We start from the raw sequence: 21512 nt of genomic DNA, 5'->3' as shown, positions 1-21512 counted from the left end.
CGGTGTGGGGTCTGTGTGTCGGATACTGATGAGCTATCCGTGCCCAGATAATCCCTTTAGCAAAAAATACAATGGAGCGGACCTCAATAGTTGGTGGGCGTGCAACAGTTAAATTAAAAAAAGGCTGCCTGCCGGCAGAAATAAGCCCGGTTTTCCAACCATTATTAAAGAGTAAAAATAAAATAAAAAAGTCTTTATTCAATTTGCAACAAGGACAGACTACATGAAATTTAAAAGTTAATGTCCATTTCTGACAGCAATTAGCACAGTGCCAGACGTAAGAGCTCTGTCTAGAAAGGGTTAAGTACCACAACCACAGAGCGCTAGTTATTAGTTAGATTCAAAGGTGTCAATAGGACAATTATTAAAATAAAGGTAGAAGCCCCCCCGACATGTTTCGCTACGATGTAGCGTCCTCAGGGGTATCGGGGGCCAATGACAGCGAGCGGCGGTGTCAGTCTCATTAAGTATTCACTGCAACTAGCTGAACATGTGTCCACAATCAGTCGATAGCCTATCCAAGGAGGAATAGAGGACCGAGCCTCCTCCTCCGTTGATTGACAGATTCTGCCACCAATCACTTACTAGTTAGATGCCACCAATGAACAGCACTCAAGTGCACAAGCACACCAGGCTGCTTGATGGTAATCGCTGTACATATAATCATAACATTACTATAATACAAGAAAGAGGTCACCGATGAGTTTATAGATAAGTGCACAGAGGCACAAAGTGAGAAAAGTGATGGGATAGTAACGAATGTGATTAGTAATAGTACCATTCTAGGTACAAACGCTGTGCCCTGATTAAAGACGATATTATAGTTGCTGTGAGCGGCACAACAATATTACTATGATCTAAAGAAGTTATTAGTGGGCTTATAGATCAATACGTTTATAGGGTAGAAAGACATAATAGGCAGAGTTATCATGGACACTGTAGATAAGTGTACGAGTCTACACACGGAGACAGACACACTGGTGTACTGGCATGACTGAATCAGAATGCCGTATATGCCGGACAGCAAGATAATCGCTATACACAGTATCGGGACACTGCTACTATGCAAAAAAAAAAGAAAAAAAAAAAGAAAAAAAAAAAAAGGGTTTACTGGAGAGTTTGTAAAACGGTGCACAAACGCACAATGTGAACAGAGTGATACAATAATAATACAATTTTATTAAAAAAAAAAAAAAAAAAAAAAAAAAGGGTTTACTAGAGAGTTTGTAAAACGGTGCACAAACGCACAATGTGAACAGAGTGATACAATAATAATACAATTTAACACGCTGGCGCTGTGAGGTGATTAAAGGTGATGTTACAATTACTGTAAGCAGCACAAAAGATGTTACTGTGATCTGGGAAGGTTATCAGTGGACTAATAGATCAATGCGCTAATAAACTAGGGTAAATCAAAATGAGCAGATTCATGATAGGCATTGCAAATTAGTATACACGCTGAAATACCAGAGATATACGCGCAAAGGTGTACCAGAACGGCATAGTAAGAATGCCATTTATGTCAGACAGCGATATAAGTAGTATACAGAATAATACAATAATATCTATGGATAGATAAAAGGTATGAGATATTACACTCATCGGGCTTAGTAGAGACCAAGCATTCAGAGTCAGTTGCTATCAAAGTGACTCATAAAGAAACGCAGTGAGTTATAATTGATCAAAATATTCAAACCGCCGCTATGTCGCTTACCAAGCTGTAGCCTGGGGGGTACCTGAAGCAAATACTAAGTATGATTGATAGTAGTATATTCATATAAGAAATGTGCATAGTAAGGCAGATTATAAAGAGTTTAATGACTACATTGTCAGTACAGTACCAGAATAATCACACAAACTGAAGTATAGTTCCAGTGTTTGGGTAACGTGTAGGATTCACAGAAAAGCAGCAAACGTAAATCCCTCATTGAGGCCTCCTGGGCTGAGAGATCCAAGGCGATGGATCCAACGTGCCTCCTCCTGTAACAACTTGCGGTCAAGGTTACCTGCTCTAGGGCCAAGTTTGACTTGCGTAATGCCCCAGAATTTCAAGGAGCGAATGTCCCCATCATGTACAAGACGGATGTGCCTAGACAGTGGTGTATCCTCTTTTTGGTTTATAGTGCTTAGATGTTTAGAAATTCTCCTCCGTAATTCTTGTATTGTCTTCCCTACATATAACTTAGGACAAGAGCAGCTGGCTATGTAAATAACTCCCTTGCTACGGCAATTAATAAATTGTTTAATCCGATAGGATCTGTTATCAAGTGGATTGGTAAATTCTTTTGTAGTAGCCATTAAGTGGCAAAAAGAACATCGGCCACATGGATGAGAACCAGTGACCGATGTCTTCAGCCAATTTTTTGACACAGAAATCACTCCAGAATGATGACTATGCACCAGATAGTCACGTAGATTTCTACCTCTTCGATATGTGATGTTTGGTGTGGAAGGAACAACACCCTGTAAGTCAGGGTCTGCCAGGAGAACCGGCCAGTGACGTTCAAGAATATCACGAACCTGTTTGGAGCCAGTATCAAAGGTCCCAATGCATCTTACACTGGTCATTACAGCAGATTTGCCAGTGACTGTTAATTGTTGATCAGTAACGGATTTACGTTCACATAATAGATCTCTTCTATCAGTGGCTCTCGCTCTGGCATACGCTTTGTGTAGCCATTTTTTGGGATATCCACGTGCCAAAAACTTAGTGAAAAGCCCACTACACTCCAATTCAAAAGACTGCTCGTCCGAGCAGTTACGTTTGGCACGGAGATATTGCCCTATTGGGATTCCCTTCTTTAAGGCAGGGGGGTGATAACTGTCCCAGTGCAGCAGGCTATTAGTGGACGTTGGTTTACGTGAGATATCCGTGTGGATACCACCAGCAGGATCCAGAGAGATTTTTAGGTCCAAAAAGATGATCTCCTTTTTATGAATGACGTGGGTAAATTTCATGCCTATATGATTAGAATTGAGTGTGTGCATGAAGTCGTGAAATGTGTTTAGGTCCCCATCCCAAAGGAGGAGAATATCATCAATATATCTCCCCCAGAACAGGATGTGACAAGTGTATGAAGCTAAAGTGTCAGTGAAGACCAAGGTATCCTCCCACCACCCCAAAAATAGGTTTGCATAGGTAGGTGCACAAACAGTGCCCATAGCTGTTCCTTTGGTCTGCAAATAAAATTTGTGATCAAATAAAAAATAATTGTGAGTGAGAAGAAACCGGAGTAGTGATAGTAGGAATTTGTTATGAGCATGAAATTGAACTCCCTTGGTACCCAAAAAATGTGCAACTGCTGTGAGGCCAAATTGGTGTTGGATATTAGTATAAAGTGATTCTACATCTATACTGGCAATAAATGTAGAAGAGGTCACATGAATCTCCTGGATCCTGTTGATGGTATCCTTCGTGTCCCTTAGAAATGAAGGCAGGGAGGTGACAAATGGCGAAAGGATTTCATCCAAGTACATACTAATGCCTTGGGTAAGACTATCATTGCCAGACACGATTGGGCGACCCGGTATTGGGCGAGACATCTTGTGGATTTTCGGCAGTGCGTAGAATGTCGCTAGTGTAGGAGTAGGGTTATTAAATTGGCTGAAGACATCGGTCACTGGTTCTCATCCATGTGGCCGATGTTCTTTTTGCCACTTAATGGCTACTACAAAAGAATTTACCAATCCACTTGATAACAGATCCTATCGGATTAAACAATTTATTAATTGCCGTAGCAAGGGAGTTATTTACATAGCCAGCTGCTCTTGTCCTAAGTTATATGTAGGGAAGACAATACAAGAATTACGGAGGAGAATTTCTAAACATCTAAGCACTATAAACCAAAAAGAGGATACACCACTGTCTAGGCACATCCGTCTTGTACATGATGGGGACATTCGCTCCTTGAAATTCTGGGGCATTACGCAAGTCAAACTTGGCCCTAGAGCAGGTAACCTTGACCGCAAGTTGTTACAGGAGGAGGCACGTTGTATCCATCGCCTTGGATCTCTCAGCCCAGGAGGCCTCAATGAGGGATTTACGTTTGCTGCTTTTCTGTGAATCCTACACGTTACCCAAACACTGGAACTATACTTCAGTTTGTGTGATTATTCTGGTACTGTACTGACAATGTAGTCATTAAACTCTTTATAATCTGCCTTACTATGCACATTTCTTATATGAATATACTACTATCAATCATACTTAGTATTTGCTTCAGGTACCCCCCAGGCTACAGCTTGGTAAGCGACATAGCGGCGGTTTGAATATTTTGATCAATTATAACTCACTGCGTTTCTTTATGAGTCACTTTGATAGCAACTGACTCTGAATGCTTGGTCTCTACTAAGCCCGATGAGTGTAATATCTCATACCTTTTATCTATCCATAGATATTATTGTATTATTCTGTATACTACTTATATCGCTGTCTGACATAAATGGCATTCTTACTATGCCGTTCTGGTACACCTTTGCGCGTATATCTCTGGTATTTCAGCGTGTATACTCATTTGCAATGCCTATCATGAATCTGCTCATTTTGATTTACCCTAGTTTATTAGCGCATTGATCTATTAGTCCACTGATAACCTTCCCAGATCACAGTAACATCTTTTGTGCTGCTTACAGTAATTGTAACATCACCTTTAATCACCTCACAGCGCCAGCGTGTTAAATTGTATTATTATTGTATCACTCTGTTCACATTGTGCGTTTGTGCACCGTTTTACAAACTCTCCAGTAAACCTTTTTTTTTTTTTCTTTTTTTTTTTTTATTTCTTTTTTGCATAGTAGCAGTGTCCCGATACTGTGTATAGCGATTATCTTGCTGTCCGGCATATACGGCATTCTGATTCAGTCATGCCAGTACACCAGTGTGTCTGTCTCCGTGTGTAGACTCGTACACTTATCTACAGTGTCCATGATAACTCTGCCTATTATGTCTTTCTACCCTATAAACGTATTGATCTATAAGCCCACTAATAACTTCTTTAGATCATAGTAATATTGTTGTGCCGCTCACAGCAACTATAATATCGTCTTTAATCAGGGCACAGCGTTTGTACCTAGAATGGTACTATTACTAATCACATTCGTTACTATCCCATCACTTTTCTCACTTTGTGCCTCTGTGCACTTATCTATAAACTCATCGGTGACCTCTTTCTTGTATTATAGTAATGTTATAATTATATGTACAGCGATTACCATCAAGCAGCCTGGTGTGCTTGTGCACTTGAGTGCTGTTCATTGGTGGCATCTAACTAGTAAGTGATTGGTGGCAGAATCTGTCAATCAACGGAGGAGGAGGCTCGGTCCTCTATTCCTCCTTGGATAGGCTATCGACTGATTGTGGACACATGTTCAGCTAGTTGCAGTGAATACTTAATGAGACTGACACCGCCGCTCGCTGTCATTGGCCCCGATACCCCTGAGGACGCTACATCGTAGCGAAACATGTCGGGGGGGCTTCTACCTTTATTTTAATAATTGTCCTATTGACACCTTTGAATCTAACTAATAACTAGCGCTCTGTGGTTGTGGTACTTAACCCTTTCTAGACAGAGCTCTTACGTCTGGCACTGTGCTAATTGCTGTCAGAAATGGACATTAACTTTTAAATTTCATGTAGTCTGTCCTTGTTGCAAATTGAATAAAGACTTTTTTATTTTATTTTTACTCTTTAATAATGGTTGGAAAACCGGGCTTATTTCTGCCGGCAGGCAGCCTTTTTTGAATTTGCAGATAATCCCTTTAACACTTTTACTAACTCTGGCTCTAGATTCCCCATACTTGAATGTGAAGGAATGGACGGAAGGGTCCTGGAAAGGGAGGAGATGAATGACTCTATTTTCAGGCATATTTTAGGGCGTAAACGCCTCAAAATACACCTCGATAAATGCTAGTGAAACGCTGACAAATCGATTCCCATTGAAATCAATGAGACAACTGGTGTTTTTTACGCCTCTGTTTTGGAAAAAAGGCGAGTAAAAAGGAGCAGGTCACTTCTTGGAACGTTTTTTCATGGAGTCAATTGAAAAACGGCTCCTAAAGCAGCTTAAAAAAAAGGCTAAAAAAGAAATTTTTTGCTTCTAAAACAGCTGAAAATCAGAGGCTGTTTTCCCTTGAACACAGCTCCATAATTTTTAGCCGTTTTTAATTGTGCGTGTGAACATACCCTTAGGAAAATCTTAAAGACAGTGAATAAATGTAGCCCTTCCCTGAATGACGTGTCATCCCAAATAGGAGGTGTCAGAGTGTATAGCTCTCTCTAATAAGTGATGATCTTCAAAAGATTGTAGATGTCATCTAGAGGCATAGGGGAAAATTTTATATTTACAGTCTGCAGTACAGGATTCGGACAGCATCCTTGATATGGTAAAAAAAAAAAGAAAGAAAAAGGACTTCCTAAAGTGGTCGACTTAGAGAAACAATCACGATGCTTCAACTTAAGGATCCTCAGCTTCCCAGAGGGGGGAAGAAAAGGACAATATGAAGGATTTTATCCAAAACTGGGTCCATGAGATATTTGGGAACAATCTCTTCTACCGTCCATCTGGGGTGGAGAGAGCACATAGGTTACCTGGAGGGAGACCTGTGCCAGATTCCTTTCCTAAGACAACTCTAGTAAAAATGTTAAATTTCAAGGACCGAGACTTAATATTTAAAAGGGCCAAAGAGCTAAACCCCTTACAATACGATTATTTAAAGATTGCTCTGGGCCGAGAATATTTTGTAGAATACGGTAATCCGTGGCGTTTATTGCCCAACAAAGTAAAAAATTAAATGGGGTCGTATTTGATCTCTACAATCCGAATACGACGGGGTTAGCTCAGTTCGAATCTAGAGACTATTAGGACAGAGTTCGCTGCCTACTACACAGAGTTATTTTATTCATCCATTGATTATACAGAAGAGGACTTTGAAGGGTTCTTTGCAGTTATTTCATTCCACCTCCTCAAACAGCACCGGAGGAACCAGCTCAATGTCCACATTACAATCAGTGAGGTTAGGTAGGCATTATAATTGATCAAAGGCAACACCTCACTGGGTTCCACCGGGTTCTCTTACAAATAGAGAATATTGGGGGAAATCTTTTTACCCAGACTTGGAAATATCTACCACTTTCCATGGAAGAATCCATAATTATTTTGAGAGTATAAGGAAAGAGTTTGGAATTCCCCAGCATTATAATTTTTTTTAGTCTCCAAATACAACATACATATCAAAGTTCTGCTGAAAAGAAATCTTTTAGAGCGGTCAGCTTGGAACTCCTCAAGCTTCTATTGGAACACAAGAGAATGAAATGAGCACTTTCAACATTTTATGGAGCCCTGTTAAAAACACATGCTGTTTTGTTATGGCAGAAGTATATCCCAGATTTCACAGAGGAGCAATGGTGAAGGATCCTGAAAAATCTTTCAAAAGCATTCCTAAATGCTAATCATAGCGTTGTACAATTCAATATTCTTCATTGGCTGTACTAATCTCCCCAGTCTCCTTTTATAGGATTAGTAGAAGAGAGGATACAAGCTGCCCACCGTGTACCCACAATGACTTCAATGACTTGTCTTTTTTTTTTTTTTTTTACCCTAAGGTAATGTCTGGGCTTGGAATGTTTTTGGAAGATGTCTATTACCTTATTGGGAAGAATTATGCAATTAAGGTGGTTCCCGATCCTGAAAGTGGCACACTGGGGATGTAATATTGATGAGGTGCCCTGGGGAATCTGGGAGTACCATTGTTAAAATCTTATTTTTGCCCATTTATTAATCGCAGGACTTTGGTTGTCTCAAAGTCCCAACACTCACAATTTACTCGTTAGTTAGTTGTATTATGGGGTATGAAAGAGTATGGTATTTTCAAGAGGAAATAGGAGGCAAGATTGTGGAAACTCTGAGTTTCTATATTTTTTGCCAGCTTGGATAGACATGGGTCAGGTGGGTGGGTAACGTTGGGCTATATAGTCAAGATGCCATTTTTATTGATTATATGTAAATGGAAATAAAGTTAATTAAAAAATCAATCAAATCATTTTGTTTGTAAGCAGACCTATATTTCTCTGTGGTTACAGGCTACAACCTGTATAGTCTGATAACTGTGTAGTCTGGTCCTTCTATTTGTCTCTTATTTCTATCAAATGTAACTTCGTGAGAAGTAGTAGGGGATAGAGGGAAGTGAGTATAACTGCAGAATCACACTACAGTTTTTGTGTTCTGCATCGAAGTAGACGCAAACATTATAACATTTTTAATCAAGACTATTTGGAAAGTTGCTTCATGTTTTATTTTCGATTCATTGGAACAATAAACAAAATGGGGTAACAAAGCTGGACATAACCTTTTAGGGTATGGTCACACAGAGTTTTTTGCAGGCAGAAAATTCAGCCTCAAAATTTGCTTGTGCCCATTGAGCGCCACAGGCAAAAACGCAGCGAAGTACGCTTTCTCTGCCTCCCATTGATGTCAGTGGGAGGTCAGAGACGTAAACGCCCGAAGATAGGGCATGTCGCTTCCTTTTCCCGCGAGACGGTTTTTCCACTTGCGGGAAAAAAACTCCTCCACCTCCCATTGAATTCAATGGGAGGCATTTTCGGACGTATTTTGGCGTGTGTTTTCCGACACGGTTTCCGCGTCAAAAAATATATACATTCATATATGTTTGTGTACATTCTACTAATGCATCTTATTACATTTGTTTTGTTCTAATTATGACTTTGATAAATGCCAAGAACAAAAACGCATATTTTCACATAATCACCAAACAATTCGATTAAATTAGGCATATCCAATACATGAGTATTCCTTCCTTGTGCCCCGGCTCATAAAAAAATATTAAGGTGTTACGAAGGCTTCGTTCACATCTGCGTCAGGGCTCTGTTCAGTCGGAGCTTTCCGTCGGAACGGAGCCCTGACTGACACAAACGGAAACCATATGCTTCCGTTTCCATCACCATTGATTTCAATGGTGACGGATCTGGTGCCAATGGTTTCCGATTTGTCTCCGTTGTGCAAGGATTCCGTCATACGCACCCAGGCCTTCCACGTGATGTTACAGAAAATGGGATTAATCAGACCAGGCCACCTTCTTCTATTGCTCCATGGTCCCGTTCTGATGCTGAACTGCTCATTGTAGGCGCTTTTGACAGTGGACAAGGGTCAGCATGGGAACTCTAACCTCTATGTTGGTATGCAGCCCCAAATGCAGCAACCTGCAATGTACTGTGTGTGTTCTGACACACCTTTCTATCATAGCCAGTATAAACTTTTTCAGCAATCTTTTCTCTTCTGTGGGATCAAAACAGATTGGATAGCATTCACTCTTCATGCAAATCATAAACCTGTCACCGGCTCACCGGATGTCCTTCCTTGGACCACTTTTAGTAGGTAGTAGCCACAGCATATCGAAAACACACCGCAAGACCTGACAATTTGGAGATGCTCTGACACCGTCATCTAGTCATCACAACTTGGACCTTGCCAAAGTCGCTCAGATCCGTATGCTTGCCCATTTTTCTTGCTTTGAAGGCCTTATTCACTCGAGTCTGTTTAAATAACTGACAGCACACTGACCAATGCAATTCAATGGGGCTATTCACACATCTGTGTTTTTTCATTGAGCGTGTGTCCGTTGCATGAAACTCACAGTATGTTCTATTCTGGTCCCTCTTTACGGATTGCACTGACTTACTGAAGTCTATGGGTGCGTGAAAAACACAGACCACACGCAGATGATATCCGTGTGCTGTCCGTGTTTCACGCATTAGTTGCGAAGGAAATGCTGAGAATAAATAAAATAATAAAACCAGGAAGTGCTCACAGAGGAGAAACACAGACGAGAAATGCAGATGCCACCCGGAGAGAACACAGAAGCAACAAGGACATGAAAAAAGGCACGTTTGTTGCGGCGAACACTAATCGGACATGCTCGTGTGAATAAGGCCTCATACATCAACTTCAAGAACTGACGATTCACCGATTGCCTTATATACCCCCCCCCCCGTTGCGATTATTATGAGATAAACAATGTTATTCACTTCAGTTGTTAAGCCTCGTTCACATCTGCGTTGGTGTCCCGTTCTGACGTTCCGTCTGACGTTCTGACGGAAAGCTCCGATGGAACGTCAGAACGCGACCCCAACGCAGATGTGAATGAGGCCTCAGTGGTTTTATGCTGGGTTGACTTTGTGCGTCTTTGTTGCATTTTTTAAAATACATTTGTTTGTTTGGCTAGATAAACACCCATGTCTCTTAGGCACTGTTCACACAGTTTTTTTGCATCGGAAAATGCGGCAAAAAACTCCTGAAATCGCCTCCCATTGATTTCAATGGAAGGCGGAGGCGTTTTTCTCCTGCGACCAGAAAAAAAACGTTAGCGGGAAAAAGCGACATGCCCTTTCTTGGGCGCTTCCGTCTCTGACCTCCCATTGACATCAATGGGAGGCAGGGAAAGCGTTTTTCGTGGCGTTTTTTGCCCCTGACGCTCACTAGCCGCAGCTGAAAAACGCAACAAACGGCGTGCAGGCATGTCAAAATCAGCCTCAAAATTCCAGACAGAATTTTGAGGCAGATTTTGTAAGTTCATCTACCAAAACAAAAAAAAATGCATGTTAAACACGTAACACAAATGCACAGTGTAAACCCAGCCTTATTGTTATGGCTGATTAGTGTATATAGCCAATGTTAATTAAATGCGAGGCTTCACTTTTATATACAGAATGTATAAGTCTTCTTTACTAGTATTCGGAATAAGTTGATATAGAAAAAATACATATCTATCGTACTTACTTGTTGCATTTTTGCCATCCCTGATAACCCATTTCTTTAACAACATAAAGCTTTGTGTAGTCAGCGAATTTGGATTCTCAACACGAATTTGATTAATTTCATCCACTGAAAAGTTGAGTTCTCTTGCAAGTTCTAAAAAAAAAAAATATATTTATTTAAACAATAAAGATCTAAGATATTGCAAGTAAAAGGTGTTGTACAGAAAAAGGGTCAGCTTTTTACTAGAAACCACAGCATTCTTGTCTTGTATCTCATATTGCAGCGAAGTTTCATTCAAGTAAGGAGTTTCTGGGGGGAAAAACGCTGACCTTTTTTCTAATGTCATGCAACGTCTTTAAATAAAAACTTCCAATCACAAGTAATAAGACCTACCAGAAATAAATGCACTTTGCTCCTGATGCACGGACGCTGTACAGAGTCCCTGCACTCCATACGGCCGAGCAACAGGAACTCCATGTGCCACTGTTTGGTATTCTGTATGGCTCCATATTACAGAGTTATTCTATAACCCTAATAACTCTGTAATATGGCTGTGGCATAGTATACCACCTTTTTTTAGTCCGACCGCAAAAACCTTTTTGAGCTTCTGTATAAAATCTGAGGCAAACGGTGGTACAGTGGGCCTTATAGACGTCTATAGGCGCCCCATTATGATCCCATTAGACTCCGGTTCTACATTACTGCAATGTGAATAAGGCCTTAATGCACCCATTACAAATTAATGAGCCCATACTGTATGCCTTATTCACACGACAGGGTTTCCCGGCCGTGTGACGCCCGTTCAAAAAACGTCCATCACACGGCCGCAGTAGGAACAATAGACCCCAAGTGAGGCTATTCACACAACCGATTTTTTGACGGCCTGGGAAACCGGGCTGTCAAAAAATGGGACATGCCTTATTTTCGGCCGTTCTCCCGGCCGCCCTGCTCCCATAGAAGTCTATGGGGCCAGGTAATACACAGCCATCCCTCGAATGTGTTCCGAGTGACGGCCGTGTCTTCTGTCTCTCGCTTTCTCCTCCTCCTCCCCACAGTGCGACGTGCATGTGAGGAGGAGGAGGAGGGTATTTTTTTGCCTAGGCGCGGAATCCCCAATCCCCGGCCACAGCTTCGGCAACGTTGTGGCCGGGGATTGGGGATTCCACTCCAGGAAAAGTCCCTGACTTTACTGTGTCCATATAAGGACACAGTGACGCCAGGGACTTCTGAAGCGGAATCCCCAGCACTGCGGATGGGGTTTCCGCTCCAGGAGAAGTCCCGGACGTTACTGTGTCCATATATGGACATTGAAGTCAGGGACTTTTCCTGGAACAGTGGCGCTATCTACAGAAAGGTAGGGGAGGGTGTGCCTTCTGTTAGGGGGGGTGCTGTGTGGCACTACCTATGGGGGGGGCTATGTGGCATTACCTACTGGGGGCTGTGTACCATTACCTACCGGGGGCTGTTTGGAACTACCTACAGGGGGGCTGTGGCTGTATCTACAGAGGGAAGTGTGTGGCAAAAAAAATTACAAATTAATTTCATCCGTTTTTAAAACGGACAGGGAAATAAAATGGATGCAAAACGGGTCAAAATCGGCCATTTAAAACGGAAACACTGCCCGTAACGCATGCAAAACGGCAGAGAAAAATGGACCAAAACGGCCATTTTTATTGGTTGATACCCTGACCCTGTCGTGTGAATAGAGCCTTAGATTTCATAATGAAGTTTTTTCCCTCATAGATTCTTATGTAATCTGTGAAAGAAAACATTTTCCGTCACATGCCATAATGCGGAGCTATTATAACGCTTGCCTTGAAGCGTTGCTTGCTTGATTTAGAAGTTTTATTTGCTTTTTTTTTTAAAGGGGTTGAAGACTAGCCTGCCCAGGCCCCCTTCCTAAAAGGGAGAATGGAGGGATGGACCCATTCAAGAAGGAATTGTCTTTGAGACAACCCCCTATAATTAAAAAAATAAAAACAACAACTTAAAACACTTGGTATTGCTTCTATCTTGTACACGTATATATGTAATATAATATTATTATTAGAATAAGACAAATTCTTTACTTTGATTTTTTTATTGTATTTTACCTATAACGATATATATATTTTTTATATTTCATATAATGGATGAAGTCATGTAATCATAGTTATGGTATTCTATTGTTTGTTTGTTTTTAAATCTTGGGAAACGGCTAAAAAAATGGGGTATTTGTTTCATATTTTAATGGGAAATAACATATCCTTCAAAGACCTTTACTTTGTATACTGGCATATAATGGCACACATTGTTTTCAGATTTGCAGTGACCATATTACAGGTATTTATTTGATGTAAGAGTTTATTCTGTGAGTATAACCTTGTGGTGTCAAGCATTTTAATGTTAAATCATATAACCATTTTAAAGAAATATGTGATATTTGTAATAATTATGAAAACTATATTCTATCTGAAGCAACGTCTGTGAAACCCGCTTCTATTAAGCAACATACATGAACGTACAACCTCTGTGTGCACATGTGGACTAATATTGGAGCATTATTGTACCTGTCCAACTAAGTCCCAAATGATCAGCAACTATGGCCATCCTTATGTCCGTCCGCTCACATGGACTCTGAGGACCTGAAATTTACAAAAGAGAAATTATAACATTTTGTTGTTTTACAAGAATGTGCTGGAATTTTGAGATTGTCTAGTGAAACTATTCTACAAAATAATGTGTGTGATCAGTGACCTACAAACATTGGACTACTTTTACTTTTATGTGTTTGGGGAGTACAAGTTAAGCTCTGTTATCAAATGGATGTAAGCATGCTGGTTGAGTGTACAAAAGGTGAGTTTCAGTGTTGGATGGTGTTGGCCTTTGTAGAGGCAGTTTTCATGTTTAGATCCATGGGTAAAGTGTGATTTCTTCGAATTACTGGCATGCTTTTCTAGCTAACTGAAGTGTATCTCTTAAAAAAAATAAAAAACGAGTAGTGTAAGACACAGACACAGATGACAATGAAAGAATGGAAACTAACATAGGTCACTCCACAAGCAATCACGACAGGTCATGCACTAAGGTCAACAAGTCGATAGGTTTACAAACTAGGCTGAATTTCCACGATGTGAGCTATTACAGCTCCAGAAACCTGACTGCCTTTATTCTCACCAGTCCTTCTACTGCTCCTTCTCTCACTGTCGGCCTTTTCAATCTTTGATTTTAAAGATGTTGCGTCTGCTTTCATGTCTTTAGCAGACCTCGATGTTATCGAAGGCTGGGACACTTGGGTGGCTTCAGATAGTGATGTATTTCGCGATGTACTGTCTTCATCATCAGAGAGGTCAGGCTGCATCTTTTTTTCTTCATCAGAAAGGCGATCCACAAGCTTTAATGTCTCACCACTAATTCCCTTAAAATATTCAATAGAATGTTTACAAACCTCACTGAACTCATGTTTCCTTACTTTGACTGCTGAAGTGGCAGTGGGCAAAGATCTTACCTTTACTGGTAATTTTGAAGGAGTTGGTTTACTTGCCTCCTTCTCTACCTGCGTCTGTCTGAGTTTTGGTGCCCCTTTTCTTTGTATTGGTGGGTTCACTCTATTGATGTTTTTAACCGGAATTTTCGACTTTATTTCTGTGTTTGATATATATCCCTGCCTTGTTTCTTTTTCAACCTTACTAGGTAAGTTTCTTCTAAGTGCTGATGTGTTTGTATTGTTAGTTCGGTCCTTAACTGGCCTTACTGATATGGCTTTGACTGGTAGCTTAGACCTCGGCCTATTCCCTGGTGGATCTGACAACTTCTGCTCATTTCTTTGGGGTTTCCCCTTATCCCTATCAATGTTTTTATTGGATGTCCCTACTTCATTATCTACATTGACTTTTGTTTTACTATTATTTTCCAAAGACTTGGATTCACAATCTTCACTAAGTACCAAATTAATTGTGTTATTATTTACATTAAAAGTTAATGAATCCAAATTGTTATTGTTGTTATAATTTTCTGCTTGAAAATCGTGTATTTCTATGTGCCTAATAATTGTCTCACTGGTTGTTATGTTTGTGAAAATAGCCTTACTATCATTATCTAAATTCTTGGAATCTGGCATAGCCTCTATTTTATCTGCCACTTCTCCAGTGCCATCTTTCTTCGCGGTCATTGTTGAGGCAGATATGCCCATCTTTATAGGTGTACGCAATTTAGGATCAACTTTACAATTGATAGTAGTAGCTGGTTTGTCCAGTGAATTATTACCATTTGTTCCATCAAGACAATCTCCACTTCCCTGGATGATGGTAGCATGTTCAACTGTAGATGTCTCTACTTGTTTCTCTAGGATGGGATCTATCAAGATGTCCCCTGACTGTGGAAGTGTGATGACAGTAATTTTGTCCCCTTCCCCCTTGTCCCCTGACTTCCCTTCAGAATTATGCTCACCAATCTGAAAAAATTGAAGTCTTTCTTCAACAAAATCCCTCTTGCTCATGTCAATAGCACCACTGCGAGTCATCTCAAACATCTTCCCTTCATGAAATGGGAAGGGGTTGGGCTCACTAGTTGGAGTACTTTCATCTGTAGGAGTTCTGGCAGGAGTTGTATCAGGTGTAGTTGCTTGAGAGCGATCTTCTACAGCCAGACCAAAAGGCTTTGGATCCTCATCTTTTGATTTGGTTTCAAACACATCATCATCTCCTGCTTTACTGGACCATGGATCAAAGTCGAGGCTCTTTGTAGCTACAGTTTTAAAAGGTGTTGCAAACTCTTCATCCACTTTATAACTAAAGTATGTGTCTGGAAACACTGGCCTGTCTGGATGCCTTCCTTCCAAAGTAAAAAATTGTCCTCCTTGATTTTTGTCACCAGGATCCGTTTTATTTTCACCATCCGATATTTTTCTACATGGCTTATACTCCTCAGTTACTACTTTTTCTTCTTCTTCAATAACTTCAAGTTTACTTTGACTAAAACTACGGTCACTGTGTTTCAGCACTCCTTCTTTTGTCCATGGTTCCTTTTTTACTTCCAGATCTTGACATGGTCCAAGTTTTGCATCAATTTCTGTCAAACCATCATCTTCATCTTGCAAGTCATAGCCATCTAGAGAATCTATCTCGGTTGCATCAGTATCATGTGAGAATTCTGCAGTGGTTGCTATGGAGCACTCTGTGACAGATTGGTCATTATTACCATTTAGTTCAAGGTCATTGGATGGTTCATTTAAGCCCATATCTGACTCTTGAGCTAGATTTGAAGTACAAGACTGCCCGGAAGGATATATTTTTGAACATTCTTTTATTTCTTCATCTTTCACTTTGAATGTATACTTTTTAACATCAATGGGCTGGAGAACCGATTCATCATCACTTGAGTCACTGATCTCTATTTCAGGGGGGACAGGAGATGGAGGTTGTACTCGTATTACTGGCTCAGCTGCAAGAAACTTATCATGGTCATCTTGCAGGTTAACTTCAGTTAGTTCCATTTCACTGTCCGTTGAATTCTCCATATTTTTCTTGCTAGAGTCACTGTGCTCAGAATCTAGAGGCGGTGGAGGTGGAAACTCAATATATGCAACTCTGTTGTCTTTCGATCTTTTGTTTAAGTCTTTGCTAACAGTAACTGGTTTTGCTATATTAGAATTTCTAGCATCTGGAATGTTCTGTTTAATAGATGGAAGTTTGACTAATTCTTCCTCCTCTGACTCTTCAGAGACTTCTGGTATGGGGCTTGGTTTTCCTGGTAAATATGGCATTAGTGAGTCGGGGGTTTTAAAATTAAATTCATAGCTAACTTCCTCTGAACTAGGTGTTTCTGGAGTTAGAGGGCTTTTGCCTGAGCTGTCTATAAATGATACTTGTTCTAGGGTATCATCCTCTGGGCTACCCTGAGGTGATGGAGGTTGTTTCTGTGGTTTAATATTAAAGAGTGTGCCTCTTGTTTCTTGAACTGTCTTAGTCTCCTGGCTAACTACTTTTTTAACACCTTCTTGTTGCACTTCTATCTCATAATGTTTTCCTACTTGTACAATACTAACATAAACTGGTAATGTTTTTATGTCCTTTAACACCTCACTATTTCCTGCTGTATGTTTGTTGTCCAAGTTCCCTTCTAGCCTAGATTCATGAATATTGGCTAAGCGTTCTTTGACCGGACTAATCTCTAAAGAATCTGGGGATTTAACAGGGGATATCTCGTTATCTTCAGTAGAAGGTGATAACCCCAGGAAATCTTGGGCCTTATCTGCACGCCTATTACATTCATCTGCAACTAGCGTGGAATGTAGTATATCAGGCTTTCTCTGCTTGTTTATAGGTAATAAAGATGTTCTATTACAATTATTTTCAAGTTTTGACTGGCTATTATGGCTGTCTGCACTATGCCATACTCTCTTTTCATCAGGGACTCGGATAGGGATATGAGATACATTTGTCCCCTCCTTTTTGTTCTCAATTTTTTCATTACTGATATAGCCTACATCCTTTCGAGCAAGTTCTGTGTACAAAAGTTTTTTTGAAGGAGATTTAACACTCTGTTTTGTATTCGTTGTACAGGATCCATTTTTGGGCAGCATTTGTTCTTTATCAGTTTCACAGTTTGAATGATGCGATCCATTCATTTCTGCTTCTTTGTCCTGAATAATCACATGTGTTAGTTTTTCCTTCTGCGTTTTTTGATTAGAAGCACCAGACGACTCCCATGTTCTATAAGTTTTCTTTTCAGGGGAGTCTTTAGTGCCAGATATTAAGGTCACTGACTGTTGTGGAAATTGATCCATTAGTCCTCCAATTAATTTATCAGCTTTGTGGTCTAAAAATCCACCACTATTTTTAATCATTTCTTTGAATTTTAAACATTCTTCATTGATGGCTTCGGTAACTGACTCCTTTAGCAAGGGTATCTCTCCATTCATTTCCTCAATGGTCTTTTGTGGTTTATCTTTTGTGTGAAACTGAAAAAATGGAAGCCGATTGTCCTGTGTTTTCTTAATTGGAATTTTTGATGGGGTCTCATGTTTTTTTTCTTCCTGGCTGTTGTCCTTATTTTTTAGATTTATACTTTGCTCAAATTTTAATTTAATAGAACTGAGTTTTGACTGTTTTAGTTGGAATCCAGATTGTGAACCTGTTTGTTGACTGTCTGCCCTGTGGTCAAACATCCTTTTCTCAGGACTGCAAGGCAAACTTGTTGCTTTTCGGTCATCAGCTAAGGTGGTACACTTTCCATCATGCAATAATTGCTGCATTTTAGTCCAGTCTTCGCTGGAAGTCCTAAAATCTGTAACCTTTTGTTTTTCTGGGCTACTGTTAGTAGAATGGTGACCTGCGTTATAATCTTTACCGTTCTTTTTGTGTGGCGTCTTTTCCGGTGACTGTAGCTCATCATTTAGCTTTTCAGTTTTGTCCCGAAAAAACTGTGATACTTCAGTCAATTTTTCTTCTGCCTCTTTAACAGTCCTGTCAACCCTATCTTCATACAATAACTTTTCTCTACCTCTGTCTAGCCTATCCTCTGTAAACCGCATCCACATTGCATGTTTAGGGCTTTTAGAATCTCCAGCATAATGCAATACTGTCACTTTATCAAGAGAGTCATCACTGCACATTTTACCTAAACCATTTTCAGCCACATCCTTATATACTTTGGAAAGAATTTCCTTTTTAGGGGTAGTGATTGTTTTTTCTCTGCATTGTTTGTCAGGTAGATGAAAATCAGATCTAAGAAGTACAGCATGATCCGTCAGAGACTCCTGAGTGTCATCTAATTTTTCGGAAAGAAGCATTTTCTCAGCAAATCGGTACGACTCGCCTCTTAGTTCTGAAAGCTCATCATCATGATATTCTACTGAATGTTGACTCAGTAACTTGAGTGTTTTGTATGAGTCATCTGATATAAGTTGAGCAGAACTTGGACGGCTATCTTCTTCTTGAGAAACTGGGGTATTTACTCTTGATGACTCCAAGTAAGATGGTAAAGACTCCTCTGCAGTCAACTCCTCCTCTTCTCCTCCCTGTCCCTGTTCATCTGAACATGAAAACATTTTATTTCTTTCTGCTAACATATCTTTGACGTTAAGATCACCCTGACTTAAGTCCCTTTGATAAACATACATTTCCTTCTCTGGGTGTTTTTTGGTTTCTCTAATAATGACTTCTGTAGGCTCAGCTTGGTTACCTTTTTCAATATGGACCTCAATAATGCGCTCCAATTTTGGTTTCATTTTGATGTCCCTTTCAGCATGTTGTTGTGAGGTGTCAGCACACTTCTGCACATCTGAAGCTACGGAAGTTTTATGTTCAAAGAGGCCTGCCAGCTCTTTAGATGGATCACGGCCTGACTGGAAAGCTTTCATTATGTCGTGAACAGACATGCTTTCCTCGATTCTTTCTGACTTTTCCGCAGATTGTGCGGGATGATATACCATTCTCGTAGTAGTTGTTATATGAGTTTCTTCTTTTACTCGCACACCCTTTCCCAAAACTGCTGCATGATCATCTTCATCAATTCCAGTTTTTAGCTGAAATGCCTTATTTTTTACTTTTAAACATCCAGGTTGAGTTTGTTCTAGCTCCATGAATGTTTTATCTGGTTTTAACTGTGGTAGTTCTATTTTGTCAACTTCTGCACCCTCCCCAATTGATGGCTCATAGCTTCTTATGACATGAACCACTTCTGTTCTTGTTTCTGTAATAACTGGTGGAATAGGTACTTCATGAAAAAGGGGCTTAGGACCAGTGCTCTCTGCACTTTGTGGAGCTGATGGGGTTTTTTCACTTCTTGTTTCAAATCCACTATCCGATAAAGGACTCTTATCCTGCTCATGTTGGGAAAAATCATCTGGTGACTCTAATATCATGTCTGTTCCAAATACGGCGTCTGCAATTTTGCACAACTCTTTTTCTGATGCTGATGATCTCATTGATGATGGTGGCATTTTAAGTTTATGATCCTGCAGTGCTATGCCTGGTTTCAGAACTCTCTTTTGTTTCTCTTCTTCTTTTTTCCCATCATCATACTTGTATTTTAAAGTTGAAAATGTATTCCCACCAATGTCATTTGTCAAGTAGTCAATTACTTTTGTTAAATTATATTCTTTTTCGGATAAAGTTCTAGATTTCAAATCTACTTTTTCTGGTGGGTATAATGGTAGGTTTATACTGGAACTTTCTCTAGCTTCTTCAATCTCATCCCTACTAAATTCTACCCAGCCGTCTTCTGGCGATTGCCCTTGGTCACATGAAGATGTAATTTTTTCTAAGAAGACATCTTTTTTTAAAATTTCACTGACTTTTACCAAGTCCTCTTTTACTTTCTTTACTATTTTAAATGGTTCCTCGTCTTCAATTCTGACTTCTTTAGCTAATTCAGAATGGAATGGTTTATCTTCAGTAGTATCCGTTTGTAAAATTGCTGTCATTCTTATTAAGTCTTCTTTCATATCTGCAACGTCTTTCAGAATTTCCTGACTTGAAGATAATGAAGAGGTTGTACATAACTTGAGGGCAGCAGGGGAAAGAAATAAGGATGTCTTAAGTGGTGAGGAAATTCGACTGAACTCATTAGCTTCGGTTGATGCATTTTTTGATGTTGATAAGAGGGCAGCTGCAGACTTAGTCAAGGATGCAGACTCTGTCAGTTTCTTTAAGGTTGGCTCTGACAGAACATTTACCACTGAATACACTGGTACAGTTAATGTTGAAGATGTAACAGATGAGGTAGTAGAGGACAATGAAGACCTAAAATTTGTGTAGACTGCACCAGCAGGGGGAGCTCTTATTGTCTGAAAAGCTGATGCTGTAGATGCAAAAGACTTGAGAGGCGAATGTAACATTTGAGTTGTTGTGGGAATGGAGAAACTTTTTTCAGCCGTATCAATGGCCGTATTAAGTGATGCAGTTGCAGATTTTGTAACGGCTGATATCTTGTCTTGCACATTTACAGCCGAGCCATTGATATAATTGGAACAGAGTGGATACTTTAGTGGTGATGCACACCCATTCATTAATACAATGTCACTTGGCCCGTTCCCAATCTTTAAAGGTGAAGAAAGAGAAGGTGCAATGTTCACTTTAGAAGGAGTAGAGACCGTAGAAGAAACCACAGATTTTAGAGGTGAAGATGAAAGTGACCCTGCAGAAGTAATGATTGATTTAAAAGGGAGGCTTGAAGAGTACATGTTAATGTTTGATTTAGGAGATGCTGGAGGTGTCATTGTAATGGATGATCTTTCTAAAAGAGAGCCAGCAGTAGTCACTGGAGATGTTCTGGAAGTAAAAATAGAGGTGGAGGATAATCCCTTAAAAGCCGGTGCTTCTGCAAGCGAGGAGGCTCTGATTGGTGAACCAGTGGAGCCTTGAATTGTATATAAAGGCTGTGTGACAACAGTTTTTATTGGTGAAGCAATTGTCCGAAATGATCTTATTGGAGATGCTACATCACTAACAGATTTAACGGAAGATGTAGTTGAGGCTCCTAATGTAGATTTTATTGGAGAAGCCGAGGAGACTGACCAAATTGATTTTAATGGGGATGCTGATGGAGTATTAGAGGAAGAGCTTGACAGAGAGGTAAAGCCTGATTTGGCCTGCCCAGGCACTGTGATTGGAGCAGTTGTCCATGACTGATATGGTCTTGTTGGAAAGCCTGACTTGTATGAATAGGTAACAGGTATAGTTCTTGGTGCTCCTGCAATCCGATCAATGGGTTCTTTTATGAATAAATTAAAATTAAATGCAAAATTAATAAAAAATGATT

The 21512-nt window shown here is 40.1% G+C and overlaps 1 protein-coding gene across 19 annotated transcripts in view; it reads right to left on the bottom strand.

Annotated features, from left to right (window-relative positions):
* The window catches only part of ANK3 (ankyrin 3), a 520456-nt gene that overhangs the window by 21418 nt on the left and 477526 nt on the right, over window positions 1-21512 (bottom strand). For 14 of the 19 annotated variants that reach the window (XM_075841157.1, XM_075841158.1, XM_075841153.1 and 11 more), the window contains 3 exons: window positions 13926-21464; window positions 13319-13393; window positions 10791-10922 (listed from right to left, as the gene is read on the bottom strand). In XM_075841157.1, the coding sequence (XP_075697272.1) occupies window positions 10791-10922; window positions 13319-13393; window positions 13926-21464 (7746 nt within the window). The remainder of the gene's footprint in view (window positions 1-10790; window positions 10923-13318; window positions 13394-13925; window positions 21465-21512) is intronic. The other 5 variants (XM_075841170.1, XM_075841172.1, XM_075841165.1 and 2 more) reach the window with 4 other exon arrangements.

Source organism: Rhinoderma darwinii, chromosome 11, assembly GCF_050947455.1.
Source record: "Rhinoderma darwinii isolate aRhiDar2 chromosome 11, aRhiDar2.hap1, whole genome shotgun sequence".
Lineage (NCBI taxonomy): Eukaryota > Metazoa > Chordata > Amphibia > Anura > Rhinodermatidae > Rhinoderma > Rhinoderma darwinii.
This window is presented reverse-complemented; position numbering and strand designations above follow the sequence as displayed.